General features: G+C 45.8%; 2 protein-coding genes across 4 annotated transcripts; one reads left to right on the forward strand and one right to left on the reverse strand.

Moving 5' to 3' along the window:
- Window positions 1-122: 122 nt before the first annotated feature.
- On the forward strand, window positions 123-23,852 carry RNF10 (ring finger protein 10). 2 transcript variants are annotated; one of them, XM_037403768.1, is made up of 18 exons: window positions 123-279; window positions 641-841; window positions 9,006-9,208; window positions 10,797-10,996; window positions 12,022-12,112; window positions 13,152-13,336; window positions 13,414-13,550; window positions 15,126-15,286; window positions 15,870-15,998; window positions 16,156-16,414; window positions 16,644-16,777; window positions 17,839-17,956; window positions 18,298-18,399; window positions 18,905-19,039; window positions 19,828-19,925; window positions 20,154-20,214; window positions 20,360-20,518; window positions 21,435-23,852. In XM_037403768.1, exons 2-18 carry the CDS (start codon window positions 808-810, stop codon window positions 21,509-21,511), a joined length of 2,283 nt encoding a protein of 760 aa, XP_037259665.1. In that variant the 5' UTR covers window positions 123-279; window positions 641-807; the 3' UTR covers window positions 21,512-23,852. The 2 variants fall into 2 exon arrangements, with proteins under 2 accessions (XP_037259665.1, XP_037259577.1); XM_037403680.1 differs by lacking the exons at window positions 123-279; window positions 641-841 and adding an exon at window positions 2,395-2,974.
- Window positions 22,219-25,786, reverse strand: POP5 (POP5 homolog, ribonuclease P/MRP subunit). Of its 2 annotated transcripts, none has more exons than XM_037403990.1 (5): window positions 25,695-25,786; window positions 25,484-25,626; window positions 25,240-25,389; window positions 24,637-24,720; window positions 22,219-24,523 (listed from the first exon to the last, which is right to left on the reverse strand). In XM_037403990.1, exons 1-5 carry the CDS (start codon window positions 25,712-25,714, stop codon window positions 24,489-24,491), a joined length of 432 nt encoding a protein of 143 aa, XP_037259887.1. In that variant the 5' UTR covers window positions 25,715-25,786; the 3' UTR covers window positions 22,219-24,488. The 2 variants fall into 2 exon arrangements, with proteins under 2 accessions (XP_037259887.1, XP_037259793.1); XM_037403896.1 differs by having other exon boundaries at window positions 22,219-24,463; window positions 25,695-25,785.
- Between the last annotated feature and the right edge of the window lie 299 nt (window positions 25,787-26,085).

A 26,085-nucleotide genomic window follows, 5' to 3' on the forward strand; every position in this document is an offset into this window, starting at 1 on the left:
GCCGCCGCTGCCGCCTCCCTGTGCGGGCCTGGCCGCGGGGGGGCGCTGCCGGGGGCGGGGCCAGCCCGGGCGCTCGGTGCCGCCCGACGGTGCCGCCGGGGGGCGGCTGCATCCGGGTCTCGGCAGCTGCTGTGGTCGGTGTGGCGGCGCCGTTATGGGGCAACGGTGCTCGGCCTCCGCCGTGGCCGAGAGCCGTGTGCGGCGCGGCCGGCAGCGAAGGGTAGCAGCCGCTCTCCGCCTGGCCCGGCCCCCCCGCCGGCGAGGGTGAGCCCGAAGGAGGTAAGAGCCGGGGAGGGAGGGGCGAGGGCCCGGGCTCTTCCACGGGCCCGCCCGCTGCTGAGGCGGTTGCGGCGCGCGCGGGTCGGTTAAACTGACGCCGAGGGGGAGCGCGCGCCTGCCTCGCTGATCACGGTGAGGGGAGCGGCAGGGAGGTGGCGGCGGGGGCCGGGCGGGCGGCGGGGCCTGCGGGCGGCAGCGCGGTGCGGGCGGCCCGGCCCGGGCGGTACCGCGCCTCTGGCCCCGGGCGCGGGCTGTGCCGGGGCCTCCGAGCCAGCCGGCAGCGGTGCCCCACGGCCGCGGGTGCTGCCGGCGGGCGGCCGCGCCTGCAGCTCCGGGCTCCCCTCTGCTTCGCTCCCTGCAGGCAACCATGAGCGATCGGAAGGCGGTGATCAAGAATGCGGACATGTCCGAAGAGAGCCGTGGAGTGTGCCATTCACTCTCTGCAGGAAGGCAGTGTGGAGCATGACACTGCAGCTCACATAAAAGGATAAGTGTTTTGCTCACATTGTCGTCCCTACTGAATGCTATATGAACTTCCAAAACCAAGCAGAAATGTTGGTGGGTAAGTAGTTCTAGAGAAGCAAGCTCTGTGGTCATTAGATAATCCAGTGAGGCTTCTTCTGTAGACTGCTGTCCTGTACCTCTCCAGTCCCCTCTTATGTGCTTTTGCCGTTCTTCCCCTTTTTCACAATTCATTCTATGTAAGTTCTTTGCTCTCTAAAACCAGCACTTGATTGTGTAGAATTGCTAGTGGCCTCTTCTGCAGGAGCTTGACAGGCTATATAATCCTGCCTGGCTCTGCACTTGGGAAGGAATTTTTGCGGCTGTGTGACTCATGAGACCTGTCACTCCGTCCTCTTCTGCCTGGGTCCTGTTACTGTTCTTCTGGAGGGTGCTTAGAGCCATGAACTGTTGCTCAAACTCCCATCTTGTTACTCAGTTGTGTGGTAATGGCACGAAGCCTGGTGCCATCAGCCTTCCCGAGGAAGCAGACTTCAGTCTTCAAGGGCAGTGGCAGGGCGTTTGCTGGCATGGTTGATGTTTTTATTGTAGTTAGGGGTAAAACAGCAGAAAAAACCACACCCCAGAAATTGCCAAAACCACCACCGCTTCCTTGTATTTATTTTCTTTCCACAGCCAGCTTCTTTGCTAATAAGTGTTGTGTTCTGTCTTTAAAAATTTTATGGCTATCTGTCCTGTTTTTCTAGCATTGCTTGTGCTGTTTCATACTTCCCTGTAAATGTGGATGACTAACTTTCTAACAAAGTTTCTTTTCTCAAATCCAAAGCATCTAAACATGGTGGTAACCATCTTCATAATTTGGTCAGTAATTCTAAAAATCATAGACCTAAACAGGCAACAAGCAGGTGTTAAAATGAGGCCTTTCATTATTTAATTTAGGCTTCTCCTAAAATATTATTTGTTAGCTCTGCCCTTTTGCACTCCGGCCCTACTTGTAAGAAACCAGGGAAGCGCTCCCGGCTTCCAGCTCTCATCCCTGAAATAATGGCAAAGAGATCAGCAGATGCGCTCAAGATATTTCAGTGTTATTTTAAGGATTCATTAAAATGCCTTTAGAATCTGTTGCCTTGTGTTTTTTTATTCCCTTATTGCTTTGAAGGAGAATTTTAAAGGTATCACGGAAACTGAGTTCCCTTTTTACTTTCACAGTTGTTTGCCCCGGATTGGTGGAAATACTGGTTCTTTACATCCTCTGAGGCCATTGTGTTCACAAGGTTATTCCCCTAGCACTGTCAACTTGTACCGGCTTAGGAACTGACAGTGGTTAGTTCCTTCAGTTCCACACCGCTGTTACTCTTCTGAGACGTTTTTTTTTGTTTGGGTGGGTTTTGGTTTTTTTTTTTTTCGGGTATATGTCGCTCTGGCCCCTCCTGCGTTGCTGGAGGTGCGGCCCCGCAGCCCGAGCCGCCGCGGCGAGCAGAGGCCGAGCCCTGCGCCGGGCGCTGCCGGTGGCCGCTCCGCGGGGCCCCGGTGCCGCTGCCGCCTCCGTGAGCGGGTCTGGCCGCGGGGGGGCGCTGCTGGGGGCGGGGCGGGGGTGGGGCCCCGCAGCTCCCGGCGTGCTCTGCGGCGGCCCAGGACTACGCGTCCCGTCGTGCCCGCGGGCCCGCCCGGCGCCGGCTCCATCCGGGTCCCGGCTACTGCTGCGGGCGGCTCGGCGCCATTACGGGGCAGCGGCGGCCGAGCCGGGGCCGGGGCGGCGCCGAGGAGCCGGTGGGTGCCTGGGTGGCGCCGACCACTCGGGCGGCAGGCAGCGCCGGGCCCCGCGGGGCTCCGTGAGCAGCTCTTTCCCTCGTCGCCCGGAGCCCCCGCAGGCCCGGCCCGGCCTCCCGCGGCCTTCTCCGGTTCGAGCAGAGCAGCGAGAAGATGTCGCCATGAAGGAGGCCGAGTCCGCGCTGCGCCGCCCCCGCCGGTCGCCCCCGCGGGCCATGAGCCTGGGCCCCCGCCGGCTCCGCCAGCGCCCGTCGTGCCCCCCCGCTCAGGGCCGCCCCTCGTCCGCCGGGGCGCCCGTTGATGCTGCAGAGCCCGCCCGGCGCGACCCCCGCCTCAGCCTCCGCCATGGACAAGAGCAGCCCCTGCGGCTCCGGTGCGCCTGGCTCCTCGGCCGGCAGCAAAGGGCAGCAGCCGCGATCCGCTTCGGCCGGGCCTGCCGCGGGGGAGTCTAAGCCCAAAGGCGGTAAGAGCCGGGGCGGGGGCGGGACCCCCGGGGGCTTCGGGCCGTTGGCGACCGCTCCCCGGGCCTGGCCTGGGGCCGTGGGCCCTGGTGGCCAAGCAGAGCGCGTCGCCGCCGGGTGCTGGTGGCCCAGCTGGGCTTAGTGGGCTCCAATGCTGGGGCCTGGTCCTGCTTGCTGTTCCCATCCTCTCCCAGCTGTTCCCATCCTCTCCCGGCCTCGGCCGCTGCTCCCTGAGCTGCGGTCACTGCTCCCCGCTTCCCTTAAGCCTTGATCTCCATTAGTACCGGCCTAATCAGCTTGAGAGCTAAAGCTCTGCTCCTACAGTAAGAACATACATTTGCCAGTGCCTGTTAAAAGAGAACCCTGAGCTTTATCCCGAACTCAGGAACATACTTTTTTACATCTCCCTGAGAAGGCCTCGCTCCAACGCGCCGTATTCCCTTTGCTGGCTGTGTTTCGATAACCTGCTTTGGAGGAGCTCAGGGTTAGTTACGTATTGTTTGCTCATCCGGCATTTAAACCACAGAGTTACTTCTGTCACTGCAAACAGCTGGTGCTGCTGACATAGCAGTAGCAGTTCGTGTGGAGCCGTGGTGGCTCCTGTCAGCTGCCTTTTCAAGGTAAGACCTAAGCCGCCTCCAGTTCTCCAGACCTGTTTGGGAGCGAGTGATCCTGGCAGCCTTACAATTTTTTTCCTAAAACCTAGAAATAGGGCAGTAGTGATTAAAATTAGTGTGTTTAGTCCCAGAAGTATGTGTGAGAGCATCAACAGGTTACTACAGCACCATCGCTGTACTAATTTCCTTCCTCCTCAGTGGTTTGTTTCAACTGTATGACTCCAGGTCTCTGAGAAAGCAGCAGTGTATTCCAGAGGGTTAACAAAATTAGTATCTTGAAGGTGTTGACTTTTTGGGGGCTTATAAATGCGCTCAGATCCCAGGTAACCAGGTATTACCTGCTGTTCACCAGTATTAACTAATCTGCCACAGGATAGACTGAATTGGGTGACATGGGAGGCGGCTTACCCACGGCTCCCCAGGCTGTGGTGTGATTGTGCGATTATAGTGGAATTTTGACTTCAGGTTCAAACCTAGTAAAGTCTGTCTAGGAAGAATTCTTTAGGCAGTCATTTCTGGAAGAACTCCAAACTGATTTGCAAAGCTGTTTGCATCAGCAGCAGGATTTGATGTGAGAGTCTTATTATCCCTAGCTACTGTTGTTAATTTTCAATCTCTTATTTCATTTTTCCTCCCCTCTAATGAAGGGACCAATGGAAGCAGGGGATATCACATGTTAGGTATGCAACAGGAGTTTTAGAAGAAGATCTTTGGCTTCTGATGGAATAACGAAGTATGTAAACTTCACTGCATGTATTGTGAGAGACAGCCTGCAAGGCTGATGGACACAAGGTTTTCGTGTTGCGGGGGACTGGTTTCTGTCCCTGTCTTGCCAAGAGATACCTTAATCCCTACATCTTCTTTTTCAGTGGTATGTGATGCTGTATGGAGGATTGTTCACAGAACACAAATACCCTTCAGTAAGGAGTGAAGATGGTCTGTCTTTGGCTGATATGCCTTCATGTAGAAGAAACAGTATCTGTAGTGAGAAAGGAAGTAAAAGGCCTGTTGTTCCAGCCCAGAATAAAAGCATTAAGTGATTTTTGTGGAATTCCACCTTTTACAGACTTTAAACAACGTTGCTAGTAGAAGAGGAACAGTGAGGAGAGAAATCCTGATGTACCGTATTCTTCTACTCCATTAAAACAGACTAACTTTTATTAAAAAACAAACACACTTTTTTTTTGCGGCAGCGGAGACCAGAGGGATATGGAATGAGTTGCCTCCTTTACACTGTATCGAAGAGGCCTGGCAAAATTAGAATCTCTTTTATTAGGAGCAGATTGTATTTGGGGATACTTTAACTGGAGGGTACTGAAAACTAAAATGAGAACATTCCCTTGGTTGGATTAGGGCACCCAACCCAGGATGAACATGCAGGATGCAGTTGTGTTAAGTTGTGGCTATATTTTGCTAGCTGTTGCATGCAAGACACTGGCTTGTCACTATATGGATTTTTTTTCTTGAGTTCCATATTCTACATGTAGCTGATGTGGTCTGCCCCATTTCTCCTATTTCAGGAAAGGTTTAGGATGTATTCTGAAAATTTTCTGTCTCCTTTGAAACGGCAAGTATTCTTATGGACCACAGACCTTCCCCAGAATGCTGACCTTCAGTTACATACGTGACTTTTGCGCTGATGGTCATTGATTTTAAGTCCAGTCGATCTCTTGCCATTTAGATGCTTTCCAGAGTTACCTGCTGTAATCAAGTTCAGCTGAGGAAGTGGCCATTCATGAAACCTTGTGGTAGCTTCGTCTTCTATTTCTCTTGCAGCACAGCTTGAAGTGGGCTAAGTGGAATACTGTAAGCTCTTGTACTTGTTGAAGTTAGACTCCAGCTATCTTTCAAACTTGGCCTTAGAAACTAAATCAGACTTGGAAGTTTTCAACAGAAAAGTTTCTTTGGGTTGTATTAGTGCACAAGGAGTCACATCCCATTAGGATGGGATGAAGAGCTAAGGGAAGATAGACTTGATGGGTTTCTGTGCGGTCCTTAAGACCTGATGAACAACATTAGTTCACTCGAATGTTCCTGGGTCTTGTTACTACAGTATGAGCCTGCTTAACTGGGGTGTGTGACTGCTCAGTCACCTCTTGCTCACTGGGATGTTTGCCTTAGCAGCAGCAGTAGCTTCAGTGTGTTTTCATGAAATCACCCTGTGGCCTAAGTGTGTTCCACCACCCAAACGCCTTATGCAATATGGTTGGCTTCAACACAACTCTGCTGAAAAGAGAGGTGAACAAAGATGGAAGGAACATGCAGTCCTCCCCGCAGTAGCAAACCAGTACTGCAGCTCCAGGACCAAAGTGGTCACCTAGAGCTGCTGAACTCGATCTCCTCTTTGGATCTTTGGAGATAGAGGTCCTCAAACAGAACATGGCATCCAGCAGGAGAAACCGCAGATGTCAGGGCTTGCTCTGGAAGGCAAGAACAGCTTTGTTGCTAGTTTTATAAAATTATATAGATAATATTTTTTATAAGTCTGCATTCTCTTGCAGTATGGATGGGTAGATGTATTTATTATAGGTTAGATCTTGTAAGAACAACAAAAGGACTGAGGAGTTGAGCGAAGACTTAAGTACCTCACCAGCACTGTTGCTGTTGCTCATTCCTAATTTGCCAAGAAAAGAAGGAAAAATAGAACACACGCCCCCAAATCCAAACCTGCACTACTTAAAACTGGCAGCTAATAAGAGGGTTTGGCGGTGAGAATCTTCTGCTTTTCTCCCAGCATGATTGCAGGTAGCCCTGTCCTGCCCTGCTCCTCATGGGAATGCAAGGAGGAGTGATACAAAGCAGAGAGCTCCCTGACATGTGGTATGCTGGACAGGTTGGAAGGAAGAGCATTGCTTAGATTTGGGGTGGGGGAAAAGTGTTCCTGTTTACGAATGCATATTCCAAGTTCTTGGTTGTCTGTTGACTGATTTAATTACTACTCTGATGGACCAGAATCCTCATGAGGGTAATTATTTGGAGGGTGGGAGGGGGAGCTTGCAATCCGTAAAATCAGGTTCGAAGCATTTTTAGACTGTCGTGTAAGGTCCTTCCTAAAATGGCACAGGTGGAGAGAACTTCCCTATAGAATGTACGAGTCAGTATAGTGCCTCCCAAAGGCTTTAGGAGTTGGTTTGAAAGGACCTGTAGTATGACAGGAATGTGTGTAAACCGGCTGACTGACACATTTGATGGTGACTAACTTGATTAAAACTATAAGTGGTAGGAAATTCTTCTGTCAGCTGTAGGTGCGAGCTGTTCCTCATTCCTGGGCCTTGTAAAGACCCACTTCAGACTGAACTTCTCCTTATGAGTTGTTTCTTTTCCCCAGTTGATGATTGCAGAGAAACTGCATTGATTGATGATATTGATACTGACACAATAGGCATGTACCCCTCTAGCACACTAACTGAAATTGTAGATTTAAGAGGGTGGTTGAGCTCTAAACTGACAAGCTCTGCTTCTGAATAACTGAAGTAGTAGTCCAGACCTCTTCAAAATGACTGACTTTTTTTCCAGAGACTCAATGGTGTTGATTATAGCCTCTTTTCTATAAACACTCTCCAAAAAGGTCTATCTAAATAATCATTCAGCCAGACTTGGTCACACCCTCAGTACTTGGCAGCTTCCGGTGTTTTTTTTTTCTGATAACACTCAACTCATGTCTTTTTAGGCTGACATGCATTACAGCACTGCAAGCTATGCAAATATGTGTTTTAGTTACACATCTGTGATTCCTATAGATGTTGGTTTAATTCAGAATTAAAGGATCAGCCTTTTCAATAGCAGAGTAAACGACCAGTTCTGGTGATGAAGTTTGTCTGCAGAATAGCTCTGACACATCATGTGGAAGTAACAGTAGTGTCCTTTTACTTTTATAGCTGTAGTTGCAGACAGAGACTGAAGTCTGCCATGGGCAAGAAGCAGCAGACCACCATGAAAAGCAGTCAAGTCACTCTTGTTACTGAACTTACTCTTAAGAAGCCATATCCTCAGTAATGTACTATAACACACAGATCTTCCAGTCTGCTGCCCCCCTGTTTTTGGATGGAGGTGGAAGGGAAAACTAAAAATAACAAAACCATGAGAGTTTGTGTGAATGATCCCATTCCAGCTGTTTTAAATGCTCGAGTCGATTGGAAGTGGTGCCAGGGAAAGGGAAGACTGGAGGCACTGGTAACATATGAGAAACATGATCCTGAATCACAGTGGTGTGTTTGCCTACCACGTAAGATGTATATTAAGGGGTGGGGAGCGCTACAAAGTGGGAAGAGGGAAACCAGTAGGCTTTTATAAAATGGATCTAGGTATTGTATGAGGCGTTGCTGTTTGTGTAATGCTTACTGAGTATCCAGAGTGACTTTGGGCCTGGCTGGTGTGGGTAGACATCTTGCTGGGCCTGTAGAGTTCTGCGTCCAAGCTTATCAATATACTACTTCTACAAATAAAAGCTAGGACAACTGGTGGAAACACCAGGTTAAGTGACAGGTAAGCAGTCTATTGTGTCCTTGGGGCAATCTTGTGTTAAGACTATTAGAAATACCCTCATAGTATTAATTTTTTGTTCTAGCGGTGTAACAAAGCAGCTCTTCAGACACAGGAAACCCCTCTCAAGAGCCTGACTGATTTTTCTGCTCTTGCGAGCTTTATTCCTGCAGTATTGTGCTTTGTGCTTCAACACTGTGTCCTGTGTTAGGGTCGGTCGTGTGCCCAGTGTTCTTTTGGGCAAACAATTCTTGTTGGCTAGGTTGGTGGACTTAGTACTTAGGTATTAGGTACATGCCCTGCAAGCCCAAAGCATTGGGTTCTGCTTCAAGATCGATCGGCATTTGTTGGCCTTGTGAAAAAAAAAAAAAGGGTATTTTAAAGACAGGATTAGTTCTGTTGGGGTCTTTTGAGCACAGGCAGCAGAACTGAGTGAAAACAGGCAATGGGGTCTTGCAAAGTGGGGGACTTAAGGCAAGTGCAGGCAGCAGTATATTTGTATAAGGGAACAAGATATGATAAACCGTGTCTTTTCAGAAAATGAAAGGGAAGAATGAACTAGTCATTGCCAACGTCTGTAATAGGTCATGAAGGTGTGGTGTTGGTGTTTATCACTTACTGTACCAGGCAACACGCTAACGTCTGGTGATGGCAACTCCCAATCTGGCTAAAGAAAATTCAACCGTTCTAATACAAGATAAAGCACAGCAAATACATCCTTCTCAGACTCATTGACCAGTTCTTTGGGCAGTGGTAGAAACAAAATGGTCTGGGTTGTTGGGGGTTTTAATGTCCTGATAAACACCAGCCTTTTAACCAGCGCCCAAGGCAGTGGCCGAGGTGAGCATGTCTCTTGAGGCAAAGCTAGCGGAGGTGCAATAAATGTGGACGACGGTGAGGCTGCCGATCTGATTCATGTTTCTTCTTCTTTCAGATGGAAAGAATGCGAGTGGATCCAAACAGCGTTACAATCGTAAAAAAGAAACTTCATATTCAAAAAATGAGAACTTTTCCAGTCAGTCCCGTCGCTCCAATTCACAGAAAAGCAAAGCTTTTAATAAGATGCCCCCTCAAAGGGGAGGTAGCGGCGGAAGTGGCAAACTTTTTAGCTCTTGTAATGGTGGAAGACGAGATGAGGTGAGAATTTTAATGCCATGCCTCCGAGGCCTTCTTTCTTGGGACGAGAGGATCACTCTGACCTGCCTAGATAGGTCTTCAGTGTTCAGCTGCTGGGCTGGGAAGGGAGGAAGCATCGTTGAGATGCCAGAGTGAGTGCGAGCAGAACAACTTGGCAACCACAGAAGAGGAGCGCTCTCTGCTCTTGAGAGACTTGCAATAAAAAATACCTTCTGAGGAGTGGCTACCTAGATAGGCTGTGTACATATCTCATGAAACAGAGGTCCTTCATGAAAATACCTAGTGATACAATTTCTAGCTTTTAAGTTTGAGGTGATTAGAATCATTTAGCTTGGAAAAGACCTTTGAAATCATCAAGCCCAACTGTTAACCTAGCAGTGCCAAGTCCAGCACTAAACCGTGTCCCCAGGTACCACATCTACTGTCTTCTAAACACCTCCAGGGATGGTGACTCCAGCACCTCCCTGGGCAGCCTGTTCCAATGCTTAACAATCCTTTCAGTGAAGAAATTTTTCATAATATCCGATCTTGACCTCCCCTGGCACAACTTTAGGCCATTTCCTCTTGTCCTGTTGCTTGTTGCTAGGGAGAAGAGACCGACACCTCATTACAGCCTCCTTTCAGGTAGTTGTAGAGAGTGATAACGTGCCCCCCTGAGCCTCCTTTTCTCCAGGCTGAACAACCCCAGTTCCCTCAGCTGCCCCTCATAACGGTTGTGCTCCAGACTCTTGGCCAGCTTCATTGCCCTTCTCTGGACGCGCTCCAGCACCTCAGTGTCTTGTAGTGAGGGGCCCAAAATTGAACACAGTATTTGATGTGTGGCATCACCAGTGCCAAGTACAGGGGGATGGTCACCTCCCTTGTCCTGCTGGCCACACTTTTGGATACAAGCCAGGATGCGGTTGGCCACCTGGGCATGCTGTTGGCTCACGCAGCCAGCTGTCAGCCAGAAGCCCCAGGTCCTTTTCATCCAGGCGGCTTTCCAGCTGCTCTTCTCCGAGCCTGTAGCATTGCATGGGGTTGTTGTGACTCAAGTGTGGGACCTGGCACTTTTCCTTGTTGAACCTCGTACAGTTGGCTTCAGCCCATTGATCCAGCCTGTCCAGATCCCTCTGTAGAGCCTACCTACCCTGAAGCAGTTCAGCACTCCAGCCCATCTTGGTGTCTGCAAAGTTACTAAGGATGGACTTCATTGTGTGAAAACTAAGCAAAACAAGTACAACCTGTGCAAATAGTAATCAGACTTATATTACTGGCCATCTAAAAGAGTATCGTCAGGATCTGAACAACTTTCTTCTGTTGTTAACCTTGACTGCTAGGTTTTTCTAGCTTTTACTTGTCCTTACGTAGGTTGTGTTTATGCTCCTCCTTGCGATCAGTGTGGGGTAAGACCACTCAGTTCTAACTTCCAAGTTCTCATGCACTTCTAATGCTGCACTGCTTGATTTGCAGAACTGGAATGGGAGAAGGTGAGTGAGTGGATGCTTCATGTTCTGTATGTAATTACTGATGGGGCCTGGCTATCAACTTGTACTGATGCTTTTGCAGGAAATTCTAGCAAGTTCTAACAAATGTTGTTGTCTCTTAGGTAGCAGAGGCTCAGCGGGCAGAGTTCAGCCCTGCCCAATTCTCTGGTCCCAAGAAGATTAACCTGAACCACTTACTGAACTTCACTTTTGAACCCCGTGGCCAAGCAGGCCATTTTGATGGGAATGGACATGGCAACTGGGGGAAAAGGAACAAGTGGGGACATAAGCCTTTCAACAAGGAGCTCTTTCTACAGGCCAAGTGAGTGGAAGATCAGCAGGGCTCTTAAACGTCTACAGAGGCAGCTATAAGGGATGATCAGCCAGGGAATTGTGTTTGACCTTGACAACTTGTATTGACTTTTCCAGGGTGAACTTACCTCTGCGTAGTGTTTTGAGCGGTAATGACTACACTTGAATAAAAATAGATCAAGTTGTTGCCTTTACCTATTTACAAGGTATCTGATGGAGTGAGTCCTTTAGATACAAACAAATTAGTCTTCTGCTCTAATTTTTTAGCATCACTTTTAGAATGTGACACTCCATTTGGGAAGACGTAGGTAGTTCCCTTATGGAAGACAGTAGTTTTTTACAAAAAATAGTGTGTTGAGATGGTAGGTGTAGCAGTTGCTGGATGAAAGCTAATCTGAATTTGTAAGTCCTAGAAGCAATTACTTGTATGGTTGTTAGTTGTTAAACTGCTGATTATTTCACAGGCCCCTAGTATGTAGTATAACCCAAAGGATGATCAGCATAGTAATCCAGCAGCAGAATTACTTTTGACTGGAAATAATGGTCACTTTCACCGGAATTTGAAGTGTGTTCAGGACTTCCTGTATCAGATCATGTTAAAGATAATAACTATTTTCAGCATTAATACTTCTGATTTTTCCCTATTGTTTTGTGGCTTATTGTAGTGAAGCCTATTTGCAGGAGCCCCAGTAGTTCTAGTTTTTGTGACCATTTTTTTTCCTACTTGTGGATTCCCTGTTTTTTAATAGATCCCCGATGGAGCTGGCTGTTTCTTACATGTTTCTGGAAGACCACTCTGCCTGGCTCATTCTGTAGTTAGTATGTGGTGTTGTGTCTAAGTCAAATTAGACACACCTGTGTTCTGGAAATCTGGTTGTGAATTGAACTCTTTCAGTTTTTGTTGGTAAAAGTTACTGACAGCGTCTAGCAGTTTTCTGCTGGACAAAGAAGAAGCTCAGAGAATCCTATAGGATAGTTCTCAAAGAATTTTTAGAAGCAACTGAGTGGATCATCTGTCTCTTTGCCTTTCCCCAGCTGCCAGTTTGTTGTCTCTGAAGAACAGGACTACACAGTCCACTTTGCTGATCCAGATACCTTGGTCAACTGGGACTTTGTGGAGCAAGTGGTCAGTTGTGATGGGCTAGATTTTTTTTTTTTTCTTCTTACTAAGAAGCTCAACCTGTCTTTAACTGCCTCTTTATCTCTGTGATGTTACATAAAACTCAGCTGTTTTTGAGTTGAGGCCTCTTCTGTCACTCCCACAATACTGGGAAAGATCTGTCATGGAATATATTATGAAATACTTTCATGACAGGAAAAGAGAAGTGCTAAAATCTATTAGGAAAATTAGCAGCTTCTTCTTGCTTTCGCAGATGGGAGCTCATCAAAAATAGTATCTGACATTCTGTAGACAGAGTCCTTGTGATCGAGATATTAACAGAACACTTGGGCATGAGTCCATGGAAGAGGACTAGAGTGTAGAATTCTGAAGAATTATTCTGTGCATAGGTGGCCTGTCTTGCCTAGCAACAAAATTGAAAATCTCTTGAGAATTGTGGTCAGAACTTTGGGTTGCCTCAAGTAGAAACTTATTGTCTGCCAAGACTTGCCTTGGTATATGGTGTAGGTGGAGAGGAGGAGGTAGGCTTACTGTTACCTGACGCTGCAAGAGAGGTGAAAAATCTGGGTGCTTGGTTGGCAGTTATGTCTCTGCAACGCACAGATGCTAACAAAGTGTCTGACTAAACTAGCATGTTCATGGAAATAGGTAAGTTCAGTCTTGCAGTTAAATAGGGCTGCCCAAGTCTGCTTGGGTAAATGAGGCGACAGAGCTGATGTGCTGTCTTCTCAGTGTCTGAATTCGGATGATGAAGGTGCTGCTAACTCTTAGAGATGATGAATATATGAGGGGAAACGTGTGAAGAGTCACTTTTCTAATGTCATTAGGGTAGAAATACCAGATGGGTGGCTTTGAAGGTTATTCCATGTGCAGCCTGAAGGTGTTACTTAGTATACAGTGTACTTAGTTTCTTGGTAAAGAAGCAGAACCTTAACAGCTGGAAGATTAATATGTTAGAGTAGATCTTACAGGTGGCTGCTTCTGTAGCACAGGAACTGATTTCCAGGTCTAAAACCTGTGCTGTTCTTCTCATGTGCCATTTCAGCGAATTTGTAGCCATGAAGTACCCTCTTGCCCAATATGTCTGTACCCACCGACCGCAGCAAAGATCACCCGCTGTGGGCATATCTTTTGTTGGGCGTGTATCCTTCACTATCTCTCCTTGAGTGAAAAGACCTGGAGTAAATGTCCCATTTGTTATGGCTCTGTTCACAAGAAGGATCTCAAGAGGTGAGACTTGATATTTATTAAATTATATATCTTTTTGAAATTATTTTTTTTGCGCTACTAACCTTGTTATGTTACAGTGTTGTTGCAATGGAAACACGTCAGTATGCAATTGGTGATACCATTACGATGCAACTTATGAGAAGAGAGAAAGGTGTTCTGATAGCGCTGCCCAAATCTCAGTGGATGAATGTGGTGCAGCCTGTTTACATCAGAGGTGAGTGTATTTGGGTACTGGTGGTTGGCATCCTGCTCCTAACCACGACTAGGACTTGTGTAGAGGGGGTTTACCATGGCAATGCCATGCTGTCATCTTAAAATAAACCAAACTACAAAACATGGAGTTTAGCAGCTGAAAATGACCAGAGATTAATAATAGGCTTTCTACCCACACTTTGTTTTTTCTAAGGCTTTAACTTGCATGCTGTTTCCCTTCATGTTACTGCACTGCAGACTCCTGCCTTCTCAGTCATTAGCATTAGTTTGATGTGTGTTTTGTATCATAACGGTCATTGGTGTGACTCTTGCTGCTTTTGTTGGCCTCTTGGTGTCCATAACTTTTTTTTCCTCCTGGCTCCTCATTATACAACTTAGCAAAAATAACTGTCTCTGTGTCTAAACTATTTCAGGGATGTAATCTTCAACAAGGTTTTAATCATCTTCGCTTATCAGCTAAAATCTGTGAATGATATCTGAAAATAATCAAAATTACTGCAAACCTATTCCAAACATCTGTTGCCTCACTTCTTCAGTTTTCTCCAGTCAAGTAATGTGACTAACCCATCATCATCTTATCTGTTAGTATCACAAAAAATTTTGTGACTCAAGAAATAATTTTACTTAACATTGCTGTTTAGTAGGCTGTCTTGGCTCACTTCATTTTGCAGTTGCATTTGTGAAATGCTGCGTGCATTTAAGCTCTCTGTAAAAAAGTCTCCTAACGCATGATGGGTATCCAGCATGCAGGGTGTGTGCTTACATGTTTCTCAGTATTTGAAAGAAAAGGACTTTAAATCCTTTCATAAAACAAACAAATATACGATTTGAGATCATTCTAAACCCAGGGTATTCTGCATTAACTTGGTGTTCTGTAGACATGGTTGGACCCTTGGGGAGCAGGAAATACAGGTACTGTACTAGTATGTGATGCTGTAGTTGCTGTTCATAGTTAAGATAAGGTCTCTAGTAACAGAGACTACCACCTTTTGCTAAACTTGCAATGCTTCAGCTTACTGTTTCTGTTGTGCTTCTTGTAAAAATCCAATAATAATGTTTTGTATAGATTTTTAATACATACGGGCTTATGGACTAGTCTGAGCCAAAACAGAGGTCGCTTTTGCAGAACTTTCCAGCTGCAGTATTTTTTAGTATGTAGAGAAGAAGAAGCTGCAGACTGCGTTGTTTCAGGAAGTTTTCACCACTCAAGCCTTCTCAAAGGTGATGCTTCCACAGCATAGAAATTTAGGCTTGATTTTTTAAAAAAAAAGTATATTTTTTTTTTTAGTATGTAGCAACTGTGGGTGGTAAAGTGGCAGGTTGAAAGTGGCAGATAAACCTGCTGTGTGGGGTACAGGTACATGTGTGTAGCGGAGCAGGTATGTGGTACCAGCTTGTGTCATCGGTGATAACACTGGTAATACCCAGAGTCTGTATCAAATTCTTGCTAAGTATTGTCTGCCCTGGGGTGGATTAACTTAGAAAATTGAGCAGTAACAAAACTTCAGAAGAAACAACAGTCCACACTGGTGCCTCTGCATGTGGATATTAATGATTTGGTGCTCCTCCTGTTCAGATGACCAGCACAGTCAGTATTCAAAGCTGCTTCTGGCATCCAGGGAGCAGGTCTTGCAGCTGGTGATTCTGGAGGAGAAAGCAGCATTACTAAAACAGTATGAGGAAGAAAAACACACCCCAGAGGCTTGCTTTATTGAGGCGGCTATCCAGGAACTGAAGGTGAGAACCTCTTTGGAGGCTTTTAGTAACTTTATTTTTAAGAGTATGCTGAGTGCTAAGCATCTATGTTCTGCTGCATAAGTGGTTGTGTGTGATTATTCTGGTCTCCATGATGTATGTACTGGCCAAGGGGTGATGTTTGCCACTAGAATAGTGTTAAAAATCTTGGACGAGACCGTAGCCTGGTGGACATGAGGTATCTGGTGTGATATTCAGGATAACAGAATAGAATAGAATAGAATGCTTTTTACTGAATGGTATTCTTTCCATAAACATAACAGAGTTTGCTTTCAGAGGAAGATGTGTTTCCCTGTCGGGTCCAGCAAGTTTTGGGATAACCTGTATCAGGCAGACATGAGCAAACCTGTAGAATAATCCTTCTCAGAGCCTTTAGACATCCTACAATGAGTGTGCTTTCCAGTAATAGGAAGGAGAGGACCTCTCTTCAAGAATCACTCTTTGTCACAGATGAATTAGAGATATGTGAAAACCTGAAGTATAGAACAAAGCTAAAAATAACTGTGGTGATAGTCTCCTGGCTTAAATAGCAAATTGAAATGTATTATCTTTGGATGACTTGTAGGAGCGAGAAACAGCACTCTCTGCTGACCAGGATAAAAACAATGGCATTGCTGGAATCAGTGCAGCTGTGGAAGAATTGGTCCTAGAAAGCTCCAAGGCTGTGGAGCCTGCGATTTCCCAAGAGAAAAAGGTGGGTGACAACTCTGCTCTGGCAAATCTTGTTAATACTTAGTTCTGCCACTTTACACTGCAATGTATGGTTGAACTGGTGCCAAAGATTTTTACAGTGATGACTACCTTTTGAAGGAGGTGATGTGGTAGTAACTGTATGCTCTCTGCTGTGATAGTGTGGTGTGGAGTATCTCTCTGCGTTTGATGAGGAGCTTGTGGAGCCTTGCTCTGATCTGTCAAGTTCCTTTTCACCTCCTGTGGAAGCAGAAGAGGCAGTGCTGGATGAAGAGGAAGTACCTGAGGTGGACACTGTAGGGGAACCAGATGTGAACACTACAGAAGAACCAAAACCAGCTGAAACAAGCTACCAAGAATCTAAAAATGCAATTAGCAGTGGACATCTTAGCAACTCTCCTTTTTACTATTTCTATCAAGGTCAGTGCAATGAAATCCTGGAATTATGGGGGCAGAGATGCCTCCTTTGGGATCCTTCTTGTGCAAGATGTTTGTCACTTCATTAGATGCAGCTAACCCCTATGAGATGAAAGTCCCACAGAATGTCAGAAAGGAGATTTAATTTTCTTACTGGAGAATGTACTGAGGTGGGGAGAAGGGTATTAAAAATTAACAGGCAAAGAAGAATTGATGATATCTTATCTTATAGCGGAGGATGGACAGTGTATGTATCTTCACCCTGTGAATGTTCGATGTCTTGTTCGTGAGTACGGCAGCTTGGAGAAGAGTCCAGAGAAGATAACTGCAGCTGTAGTGGAGATAACTGGTTACTCAATGACAGAGGTAGTTATTTTATCTTCTTTTTAATTAAGGGCCCTTGTTTTAGCAGATTGATCATTGTAGCTGACAGATGAGACTTGTTTCTCTTCAGTAATAAGAAATAATATCTATGAATGGGTAGGCATGCTAATCTGTGAAGGGCATCTGTGTAAGGTGCAGTATCTTATATTGCTTTTGATGAGAAGGCTGCAGTCTAGGGGTTTTTTTTCTGGAAGGTAGGAAGTTCTAGAAGTAAGAGAATTGCAAGCTTAAGATTGGTTTGTTGTTAAAGCTGTCTTAAAAAAAAAGTAAATTAATTTCTCCTGTAAGACAGTAGCTTGAACTAGACAGATTATCATCTTTCTTAGCCTGAAGAAGTGTTCTGCCTCTGTCCTGAACAAACAGTTGTTTCTGAGTGTCAAGGATAGAGGTGGGATGTTACGAAAATAGAGAGAATGGAAAAAAGCTTCAGTGTTTGAGATAGAGGGAGTGGAAGTGCTTAAGGCACTGAAGTTCTGGAAGAGGGGATGGGTCTTGAATTCTCTTACGTCAGATGAAGACAACTGTAAGTATTGGCATGTGCAGTAAAAACTATACGTTAATTCTTAATTCATTTTAAGAAAGGATATGCTCAAGTAAGAATGGATATAGAGGTAGTAGGGAATTGTCTTCAAGTTTTTTGGCTCTGCAAGGAAAAACAAAACTCGGCTTGTTTCAGTCTAGAAAATTTAAGTGTAAAAGGCAAATTTAGTCCAGTGCAAGAATAATTGTGTCGGAAGACTGGTACTGTAGAATTTTATTCCAGGGATGTGAAAAGGGAGGTATAGCAAGAAAATCAGTAAGCAAGATGGAATAACTGCACCAAATCTGATTACGATGTAGCTGGTGGAGGTCTTGGAGCATTTGGTTCTGACCCAAGGCATCCTTCACGTGTTTGTAGTTCATAAAGTGATTATTGTGTCACTGCTGCTGTCTTTTTCCATTTGATTTGCTGAATGGTGGGCATTCTATCTCCATAAGCTATTCATCACTATGGCAGCCTCTAAACCTTGTTGTGAAGATATATCTGCTCTTTTTTTTATCAGGATATAAGACAGCGTCATCGCTACCTCTGTCACTTGCCCCTCACCTGTGAGTTCAGCATTTGTGAACTGGCTTTGAAGCCACCTGTCATCTCTAAGGAGACTTTAGACTTGTTTTCAGGTTGGTGCTACCTTTCTAGTAAGCTCTGTTGTGTATCCATGAGGGTGAGGGGGAAGTCGTTCTTATCCTTTAATGGCAGAAAAAGGACCATACGTAGCAGCTTTACTCCTCTTGCACCAATTGTCTAATGACTACCAGACAGAATGACGCCAATTCACTGTTTTATAGACAACAGTTATACAAAGGATAAAAAAGCCTGACATCTTGGAAGAGCGTATGTTGTTTGTAAGTGTATTTTGTGACTGATGTATTACAACTGAATACATTGTTCTCAAAGGTGGAGAAAACATTGCCAAATTATTGGTATTTTTTGATAATCCAATGCTGTGCATTGCTCCTAGATGACCTTGAAAAGAGGCGGCGTCTACGGCAGAAGAAAGCTCGTGATGAACGACGACGTGAACGCAGAATTGAGATAGAAGAAAACAAGAAACAGGGCAAATGTAAGTCAGGATTGAGCATAGCTGTTGGATTTCCAGTCATCTTTAGTTGCTGAGCTGATTTCTTGAGCTATAGGGTGAAGTCTAAGGCCTTTAGTTTGTAGCATGTACTTAGAATAAGATTACAAGGTATTAGAAACAGCGTCTGTAGAGTGAAAAATATAAGCTGTTTCAGTCAGGATGTTAAGTGTTGTTATGCAATTGCTGCATACTTGCACATCATGGGAGAGACAGAGGGCATTCGAGGGCGCAGATATCTCCATGGTTTATATAGCTCTCAGGATTCTTAGTTTTGTTTTTATAGTAATCATGATATGGAGTGAAAAGTGAAGAAGGAAAAAAAATACGCCTAGGAACTGCTTCCATCCAGCAGCAGGGCTTGTACTGGTCTCTAAAATAGAGGGTGGAAAGCAAATTGAGTTGGCACCTCCTAGACTCCTGAAACAAATTGCATATTGCCAGTCCTCCCCCACGTTGAGTAGTGCTTTAATTTAAAACCTCTTTCTAGATCCAGAGGTCCATATTGCTTTAGAGAATCTGCAGCAGTTCCCTGCTTTTACCTCTTGCCCTGGAGAAACTACCAGCATTGATCATCAGAGCTTCTGTCTGTCTCCTCTTGGCAGAAGCCCTGTGTTTCAGACAGGTGAGCATCTGGAAAAACACATTGCACCTAGCTCTTGATCGTTCTGGGATCTACAGCTCGGGTCATCACGATAAACTTTCTTAATACTGATCAAAGAATGCTTCTTTCCTAGATTGCTTGTGAGATCATACACAAAAGGCTGATGTGGCTAAGAAACATTCTGGTCCTTTTTCTGCTTTTTACTACCTCTACTTCAGTGACAGTGAGATCTGCATTGTAGTTACCTCATGTTTTAAATTTTTTGCTGTGGCAGAAGAAAAGGAAGGAAAAAAATCCCCCCAAAGGGAATGTATGCCAGGAAAACACTGTTGGCATTTTTTTCTACCCTTCCCCACTATGTTATAGTAAAACACAGTTGATGAGCACTCAGGTTGTTGACCAGTGATGTTTTACCAAATGTTTTGTCTTGCAGTTCATAAAAAATACTAAATAGAAACTGTTCCTAAATATTTTTTTGGGGGGAGGAAGGACGGGACAGGACCAAAACCACCAAAAAACCAAAGAAAAACCAAAAAAACCCCCACCAAAACAAAAAACCTGCAAAACACCCCAGAATAAGTAAACAACCCCCCCAAAACAACAAAAAACCCAACAACCAAACTTAAATTACCCTTAAAAAAAACAACTGAGGAAATTTGAGGTCCCACTGTGTGACTGATAGATGGAACTGATGAGATAAAAATGGTTAATTACATAAGATAATAAAACTTCATTTCTGTTTCATCCTGATAAGCAGCATAATGAGTGCCTTTGCCAAAGGCTTTAATTATCTGCTGCTTTCTCTGTAGACTCTATTCCAACTCCACTGTCACCTGCTGCCAGCCAGGTCAGCCCATTGCTCTGTGGGAGTTTAGAAGAAGAGTCTCCCTTCCCTTCCTTTGCCCAGGTAAGCCATGTAACAGTCTAAATCTTGTTGGAATTGCTTGTGTCTTGGTTAGGGATTGGTCTGAGAACAAAACTGCTTCCCCCACAAAACCAACATGGGATAAATTTTACGGAGACGGCATAGGGTATGAGTGCTTGAAGAGGTTCCTAGATTTTCTTGCCCCTTGGGGGATATGCAGGATTGGTCTAGTACATGGGATTTAATTGTCTCTTACAACTTTTTTGATAGATGTTGAGAGTTGGAAAGGCAAAACCAGAAACATGGCCCAAACCTGCTCCAAAGACAAGAGGTAAGAAAATTTGGCATTACTACTTCAGGTTCTTTACCATAAAAGAAAACTTGTAACTTCACAAGAAACATCTGGAGTGTGGAGGGGCATTTGCACTGTAAAAGTTGTATACAACCTGCCTCTCAAGGCCCTTTCCTTCTTTCAGATGAGAACACTCTGGCTCTCCCTGTGCCAGTGGATAGCGATGGAGAAAGTGACAGCTCTGACCGCATACCTGTGCCCAGCTTCCAGAATTCCTTCAGTCAAGCTATTGAGGCAGCCCTCCTGAAACTGGACAAACCGTCCACAGCTGATCATTTATCAGGTAAAAGGCAGAGGGGGAAGGCATGAAAAGTTTCTGAAGTGAAAAAAAATTGAGTATTTCCCCTTCTTCCTCTCAAAGAAGTGAGAGCAACGATTTTGGGGACCAAAAATTGGCTGCAGAATAGTTCTGAAAATTGTCAGGTTGTGGTTTCTGAACAGCTTGACTAGGGCTTCTGTTAGCTTAAAGCAGCTCTTCTAGTGGGAGCTGAGAAGATCTCCAACTAGCAAAGAATTCTGTTAGGACAAAGATGGCTTTCTACAATCATGTTTGCCTTGTCTCTACTGGAACTTAATTTAAGCTTTATCTCAAGGAAGTTCAGGTTGTCCACTTTTGAACTAAAAATACCTGAGCTGCTGAACTACGAATTAAGTTTGACCAAAATATCAAGGTAACTGGTAGCTGAAACTTCAAATGAGGGAATCTGAAACAAATTGAGATGAACTTAAACCTCCAAGCCTGGTGCTGGCTGATAAAACTAATTTATAATGCTCAGTTCTGACTTTTAGCTTTGGCTTCTGTTTGGAGACGGCACTGAATGATGGAAAGAGTTGCATGGGAGGGACTGGAAGTTTCAGTGAAATTGAGTACCAGCTCCAGTTATAGTGGGTTTTTGACCTGGATGAAAGGGATACTTGTATGAAAGGCAGACTGCTGCACGCCTGCAGTCCTAGGATCTGCTGTTGCAAGAGCAACTTTAGAATCAGTTAGGCATGTTTGTAGGTGTGCTTTAGATGTGATGGAGTGTCCCTTTGTTTGTCTCCAGTAATTTTCTAGTTGAAATTAAACTGCCTGGTGCTCAGTGAGTTGGTAAGAAGGACCTGTAGAAGTCATTTAGGCTAGGGAAGACCATTTATTGTTTCTGTGTGATGTTCCTGTTCCATGAGAAGAATGACAGTATCATTTTAATTCTTCACAGAGGAAAAGGGAGGCAAGAAAAGAAAGAAACAGAAGCAGAAGCTATTGTTCAGCACCTCTGTTGTTCACACAAAGTGATTCTGCTATTCAAGAGAAGTTTTCTCTCCTGGTTTTCTTTTTGTTTTGCTTTGTTTTGCTGCTATAGTTTAAGTACTTAAATTTGAACAGACTAAACTTGTGTTTCCAGGGCTTCTAGGGGGTTCAGGAGGAAGGCATGACAGTGTATGCTGAAGTAAGATCTTTTGATTCCAACTGCTTAATCAGATTATACTGAAACAAAGTTTTGAAAGAAACAACCCAGAGGCAAATCAGCCAAAGCTTCTGGTCAGTGCCAAGTCAAGTTCTTCTGGCCTAATAAGCAGAATGAAAGTCTTTACAGCTGTGTGGCACTGCCAGAATACTGCAATATTACCTAAGTGAAGAGGCAGAGAGCCTTTGTTTCCCTAGAAGTATTTGTGGGCAGAAGTCCATCTGACTGTGCTGTTTCAGTAAAGCTGTCAAACTGCTCTCTTGAGAAACTGGTTTCTGCTGCATTGGAAATGGGCAAAAGAGCTTACTGACTTTAGGGTGTTGGCTGCTCTATCTGTTCTTTTTCTAAAGAGCAAGAATTCTTCCTGTTCTCCTGGCTTGGAAAGATTTAAAGCTGAAGTGAGTGTAAAGCAGAACTTGGCTACTTGGTTTTGAAGTGACTCTTGAAGAATTTGTGTATTTCAAGATGTGTACTGGCACTAGTGGTAGAAGGAACCTCCTGGCTTCCCTCAGTTGTTCAGTTCTGTTTTAATGTGGGTGTGAGTGAGGCTGCTAATTTTTTTTTGGTTGTTTTGGTTTTTTTTTTTGCCAACCATGGGCTACACATTCTTTGTAACCTGATCATATAGAATAAACACTCCACCCTAGGGCTCTTGGCTACAACTACCTGAATGGTATTTGATACTGGCTGGTCTTGAATTGGAAGAACAACTGATAGCTGGAGTCAGTAGATAGCTTTTATCCCCCAGCAAGCACTGGCGTCTCTTGTACTGGGATAAAGGCCTGTATCTGCTTGGTCCTGGGATGCAAGTTGATCTGCACTAAGCGCCTCGGGCTTATAAACATGCCTCTTCTGGACCCCTCCCTGCCCTTCCTGTGGGTGGTCACATTCTGCACTGCTTGTGGTTTGATTTGAGCTAATCAATGAGTTAAGTGGTGTGGATTTTGTTGAATAAAATGACCTATAGGTGTGATGTTCCAGTCAAGGCCAACAGTTGCAATAAATCATATGCACACACACTTACAGTACATACTGCACACTTCCTGACCTGTAACTGTACTGTCATATCAGCGTGGAGCACAAGAACGCTTAGCTGCACAAATTCAACTCTTAACCTTCCTACTGACAGAATTCATTCCAGGGAGCTGGTATAAAGTACCACCAAACTTACAGTGCGAGACCGACAGTGTCCTCTGTTGGTTTTGGCCTCCCTTGCACCGGTGGTCTGCATGCATTTGCACTGGCTTTTAAGTTTATGTGCTCTGTCCCTCTGAGATGCTTCCTTGGTCAGATCAGTCACAGTATGTTTGAGACTCCTGGAGTCAGATATTCTACCACCACTGCTAAAGTCATTAGTTGCATCCCTGTTTGAAAAGTTTATGTCAATACAGTGATGCTTGATTTCAAAGGAGTAGGTTCCACGTTATACCACTGCTTCCTCGAGGCAGTGAAGCATGTGCACATGGGAAGCTAGTACCAAGGAGTGTACTTCACAAAACTCTGTATGTGGCTGTAAACCAGGAAGAAGGGGGAGAGGGCAGAGGTAAGGATACTTCCAACTGCTACAGGAGGACAGAGGAAGCATCTGCAAAGCATTCTTTGAAAGCAGCCTGACTTCACGCTTGGTCGCAATTAACTACATTTGATGGGAAGACAGTACAGCTTGTCAAGAGACTGCAAAGAAACTAAGACAAGGTGCCTGAAAGTGTTAACACATCTTGCTGTTAATGCTTTACATGTACATCGGGAAAAGTATTGGTGAGGGCAGAGAAAGCAACTAAGAAAGTTTCAAGTATGCAGTTAACTGTGTTCACAGTACTATTTTTTCCTGTTTGTAATAGTCGTTTTAAGCCATGGAACAGGAGAGTAACTACTTAAGTGTCTAACCAGTATCTGTTGTGTTCTATTATCTCTACACATTTATAGTCAACTTTGCATTGGGAAGAGAGACAGAATAGCTGGAGCTGGTGTAACTCACCTCCACATCTCACAGGCACTAGAACAAGGGAAGTGATGCTGGCAAGGAAGGCTGTCCCATCTGCAGGGGCAGTCTCCACAGGACAGCATCTTCAAGTTGTATCTTGTTTTCCTATGGATTCAAGAGATAATACCAGCAGCGCTACTTTCCTGTAACCGATTGGTGTAAACTCAATAAATATCTAAGCAGTACTTGTACCTATGAGTTTTATAACGGGTCTGATGGAGTTGAGCCTTACAGCTCTACCTTGCATTCCCTGTAATCTCTGCTCCGATGCACACAACTGGTGCTTTTGTGACTCAAAGCAATGGATAGCCCTATGGATGACAGGTACACTTGGAGATAAGGTAAAAACCAGCAATATGTTAATGCTTTTTCTGTACTGAAGGAGAGTAAATGACATTCCTTGTCTATGCCCACTGCCTAAAGCTCACTTGTACCTCAGCATGAAGACAACGTTGAGCTGCTACACTCCTTAGGAGTGCAGGTGGTTTTGACTCCTGGAGTAAACCAGGCAAGTAAGCTACTTAAGTAAAAACTTTTTTTTAAAAAAAATTTATTTTAGAACACTTGGAATGGGGGAATGAAGTGTAAATTTGAATGGGTGCTTTTTCTGTCCCCTGCTTTGCTTAACACTGAAGGTAACTGGCAACATCTTGATTTCACAAGTACAGGACAGAGGTGAACATTAAAGATAACATTTAGTCTGTCTCTGTGCCATCATCTTCCTCATCTCCACTTTGAGACTGCTCTTCTGTAAGGGAACAGCTCAACAAGGACTTCTGTATACACCGTCTTTCCTCTGCAATAGAGTGAGCAACAGAGGGTCATTTCTTGATCACATATGCCGGAATAGCCTCAGCTTCCAAAGAAAGGAACATTTATCAGTTCAAGAATTGAGAAGTAGCCCAGCATATCTTACAAAAACCCTGGGAACTGAGGCTGCATTTTAGGAAAGCAGCTGGAGGAACTCACCTTCATTTGTACAGTTCTGCAACAACATCAGCAGCTGTCTTCTATTATACTGAATCAGAAATTTCTGACATGTTCTTATGGTACCTGTAGGAGTCACAAGAACAATATGTTAACTATCTACAAAACCAGGTGTTTAAGAGCTACTAGTATATTTTCTGAAGATCACTGTATCAAGTGACAAATGCCCCAGGTAACAACTTTATCAATGCAAGTGCTGAAAAGGGGCTGTAGACTTCCTTTCCCTACTGTTAAGTGGTGGAATAATAATTTCTAACGTGTACTGCCTGTTATTTGCCCCAAGTGGTTAATCTTCAGGATATAGACAATACTATACTTTGAATATACTTTTTTTAAAAGAAAATGAAGTGATGGGGTACTTGCTGTTCTGGTTTTGTGTTAAATGTAACGATTCAAGCAGAATTAATGAGGATTTCAACCAAGAACCGCTGCTGCCTGTTTCTTGCTTAGATCAGCCAGATGCTGTGGACACACAAGCTGTGCCCATGGCACCCACAGCAGCAAGAGGGGCTTCTCGAGCCTGGGAGGTGCGGTGGGGCTCTGCCGCCTCCCGCCAGGCACCGGAGACCCTCGGGGGCGGCTGACCTCCGACGTGCAGGGTGTGCAGGGCGCAGGGGTAGCGCTGGCCCCGGCTCTCCAGCTGCCTCACGAAGGGGAGCGCGGAGCAGAGCAGCCTGTAGAAGTCCTTGCGGCAGCGCAGCAGCACCGTCCCGGTGTAGGCGTTCACGTACTTCACTGCGGGGGCAGAGGCGCAGCGGTGAGCCCGGCCCCTCCCGCAGGAGCCCCCTCACCGCCCCGCGGGCCCGGGGGCGGCGCGCCCCGCCGGCACCTGTGAAGGAGATGGAGCAGCAGGCCAGGCCGTAGTCCCCGTGCACCCGCCCGATGGCGTCCCTCACGGCGAGGCCGACGGCGCGGTCCTCGATGCACTGCCGGCACCGCGGGTCCTCCGAGACCACCTCGCACAGCACATACCTGCAGCAGACCGCGGCCTCAGCGGGGCAGGAGCGCCGATTGACCCGCACCCGCGCCTCCTCCCTTACCTGTTCTTGAAGCGAACCATGGCGGCGACAGGGCCCGATCCGGACGGACGTTGCGCCTAGCCAATGGGCCACGGGACTCCGCGCACTGCAGCCAATCGCCGTCGCGCGGGGACGGAGGAGCCCCTACCGCCGGCGCAGTCCAAACTTCCTTCGTCGGCAGCCCGCGCCGTGTGCGCATGCGCACTGCTTCCCGCCTCCTCCGCGCGGGGGCGCGCGCGGCTGGGCCGGCTGGCCTGAGGCGGCGGCTGGCGCTCGGCTCCCCCGGGCGCACCGGGGGGTAATACACCTGGCTTTAGTCCTTTTCGCTGCGTTGCTTCAATCCACCTTGGCTAAACCCGCTCTGTCTAGTGCCAAAACGTCTAAATGAGAGAAGCGGGACGTTCCCGCGCTC

Source organism: Falco rusticolus, chromosome 1 (assembly GCF_015220075.1).
Source record: "Falco rusticolus isolate bFalRus1 chromosome 1, bFalRus1.pri, whole genome shotgun sequence".
Taxonomy (NCBI): Eukaryota; Metazoa; Chordata; class Aves; order Falconiformes; family Falconidae; genus Falco; species Falco rusticolus.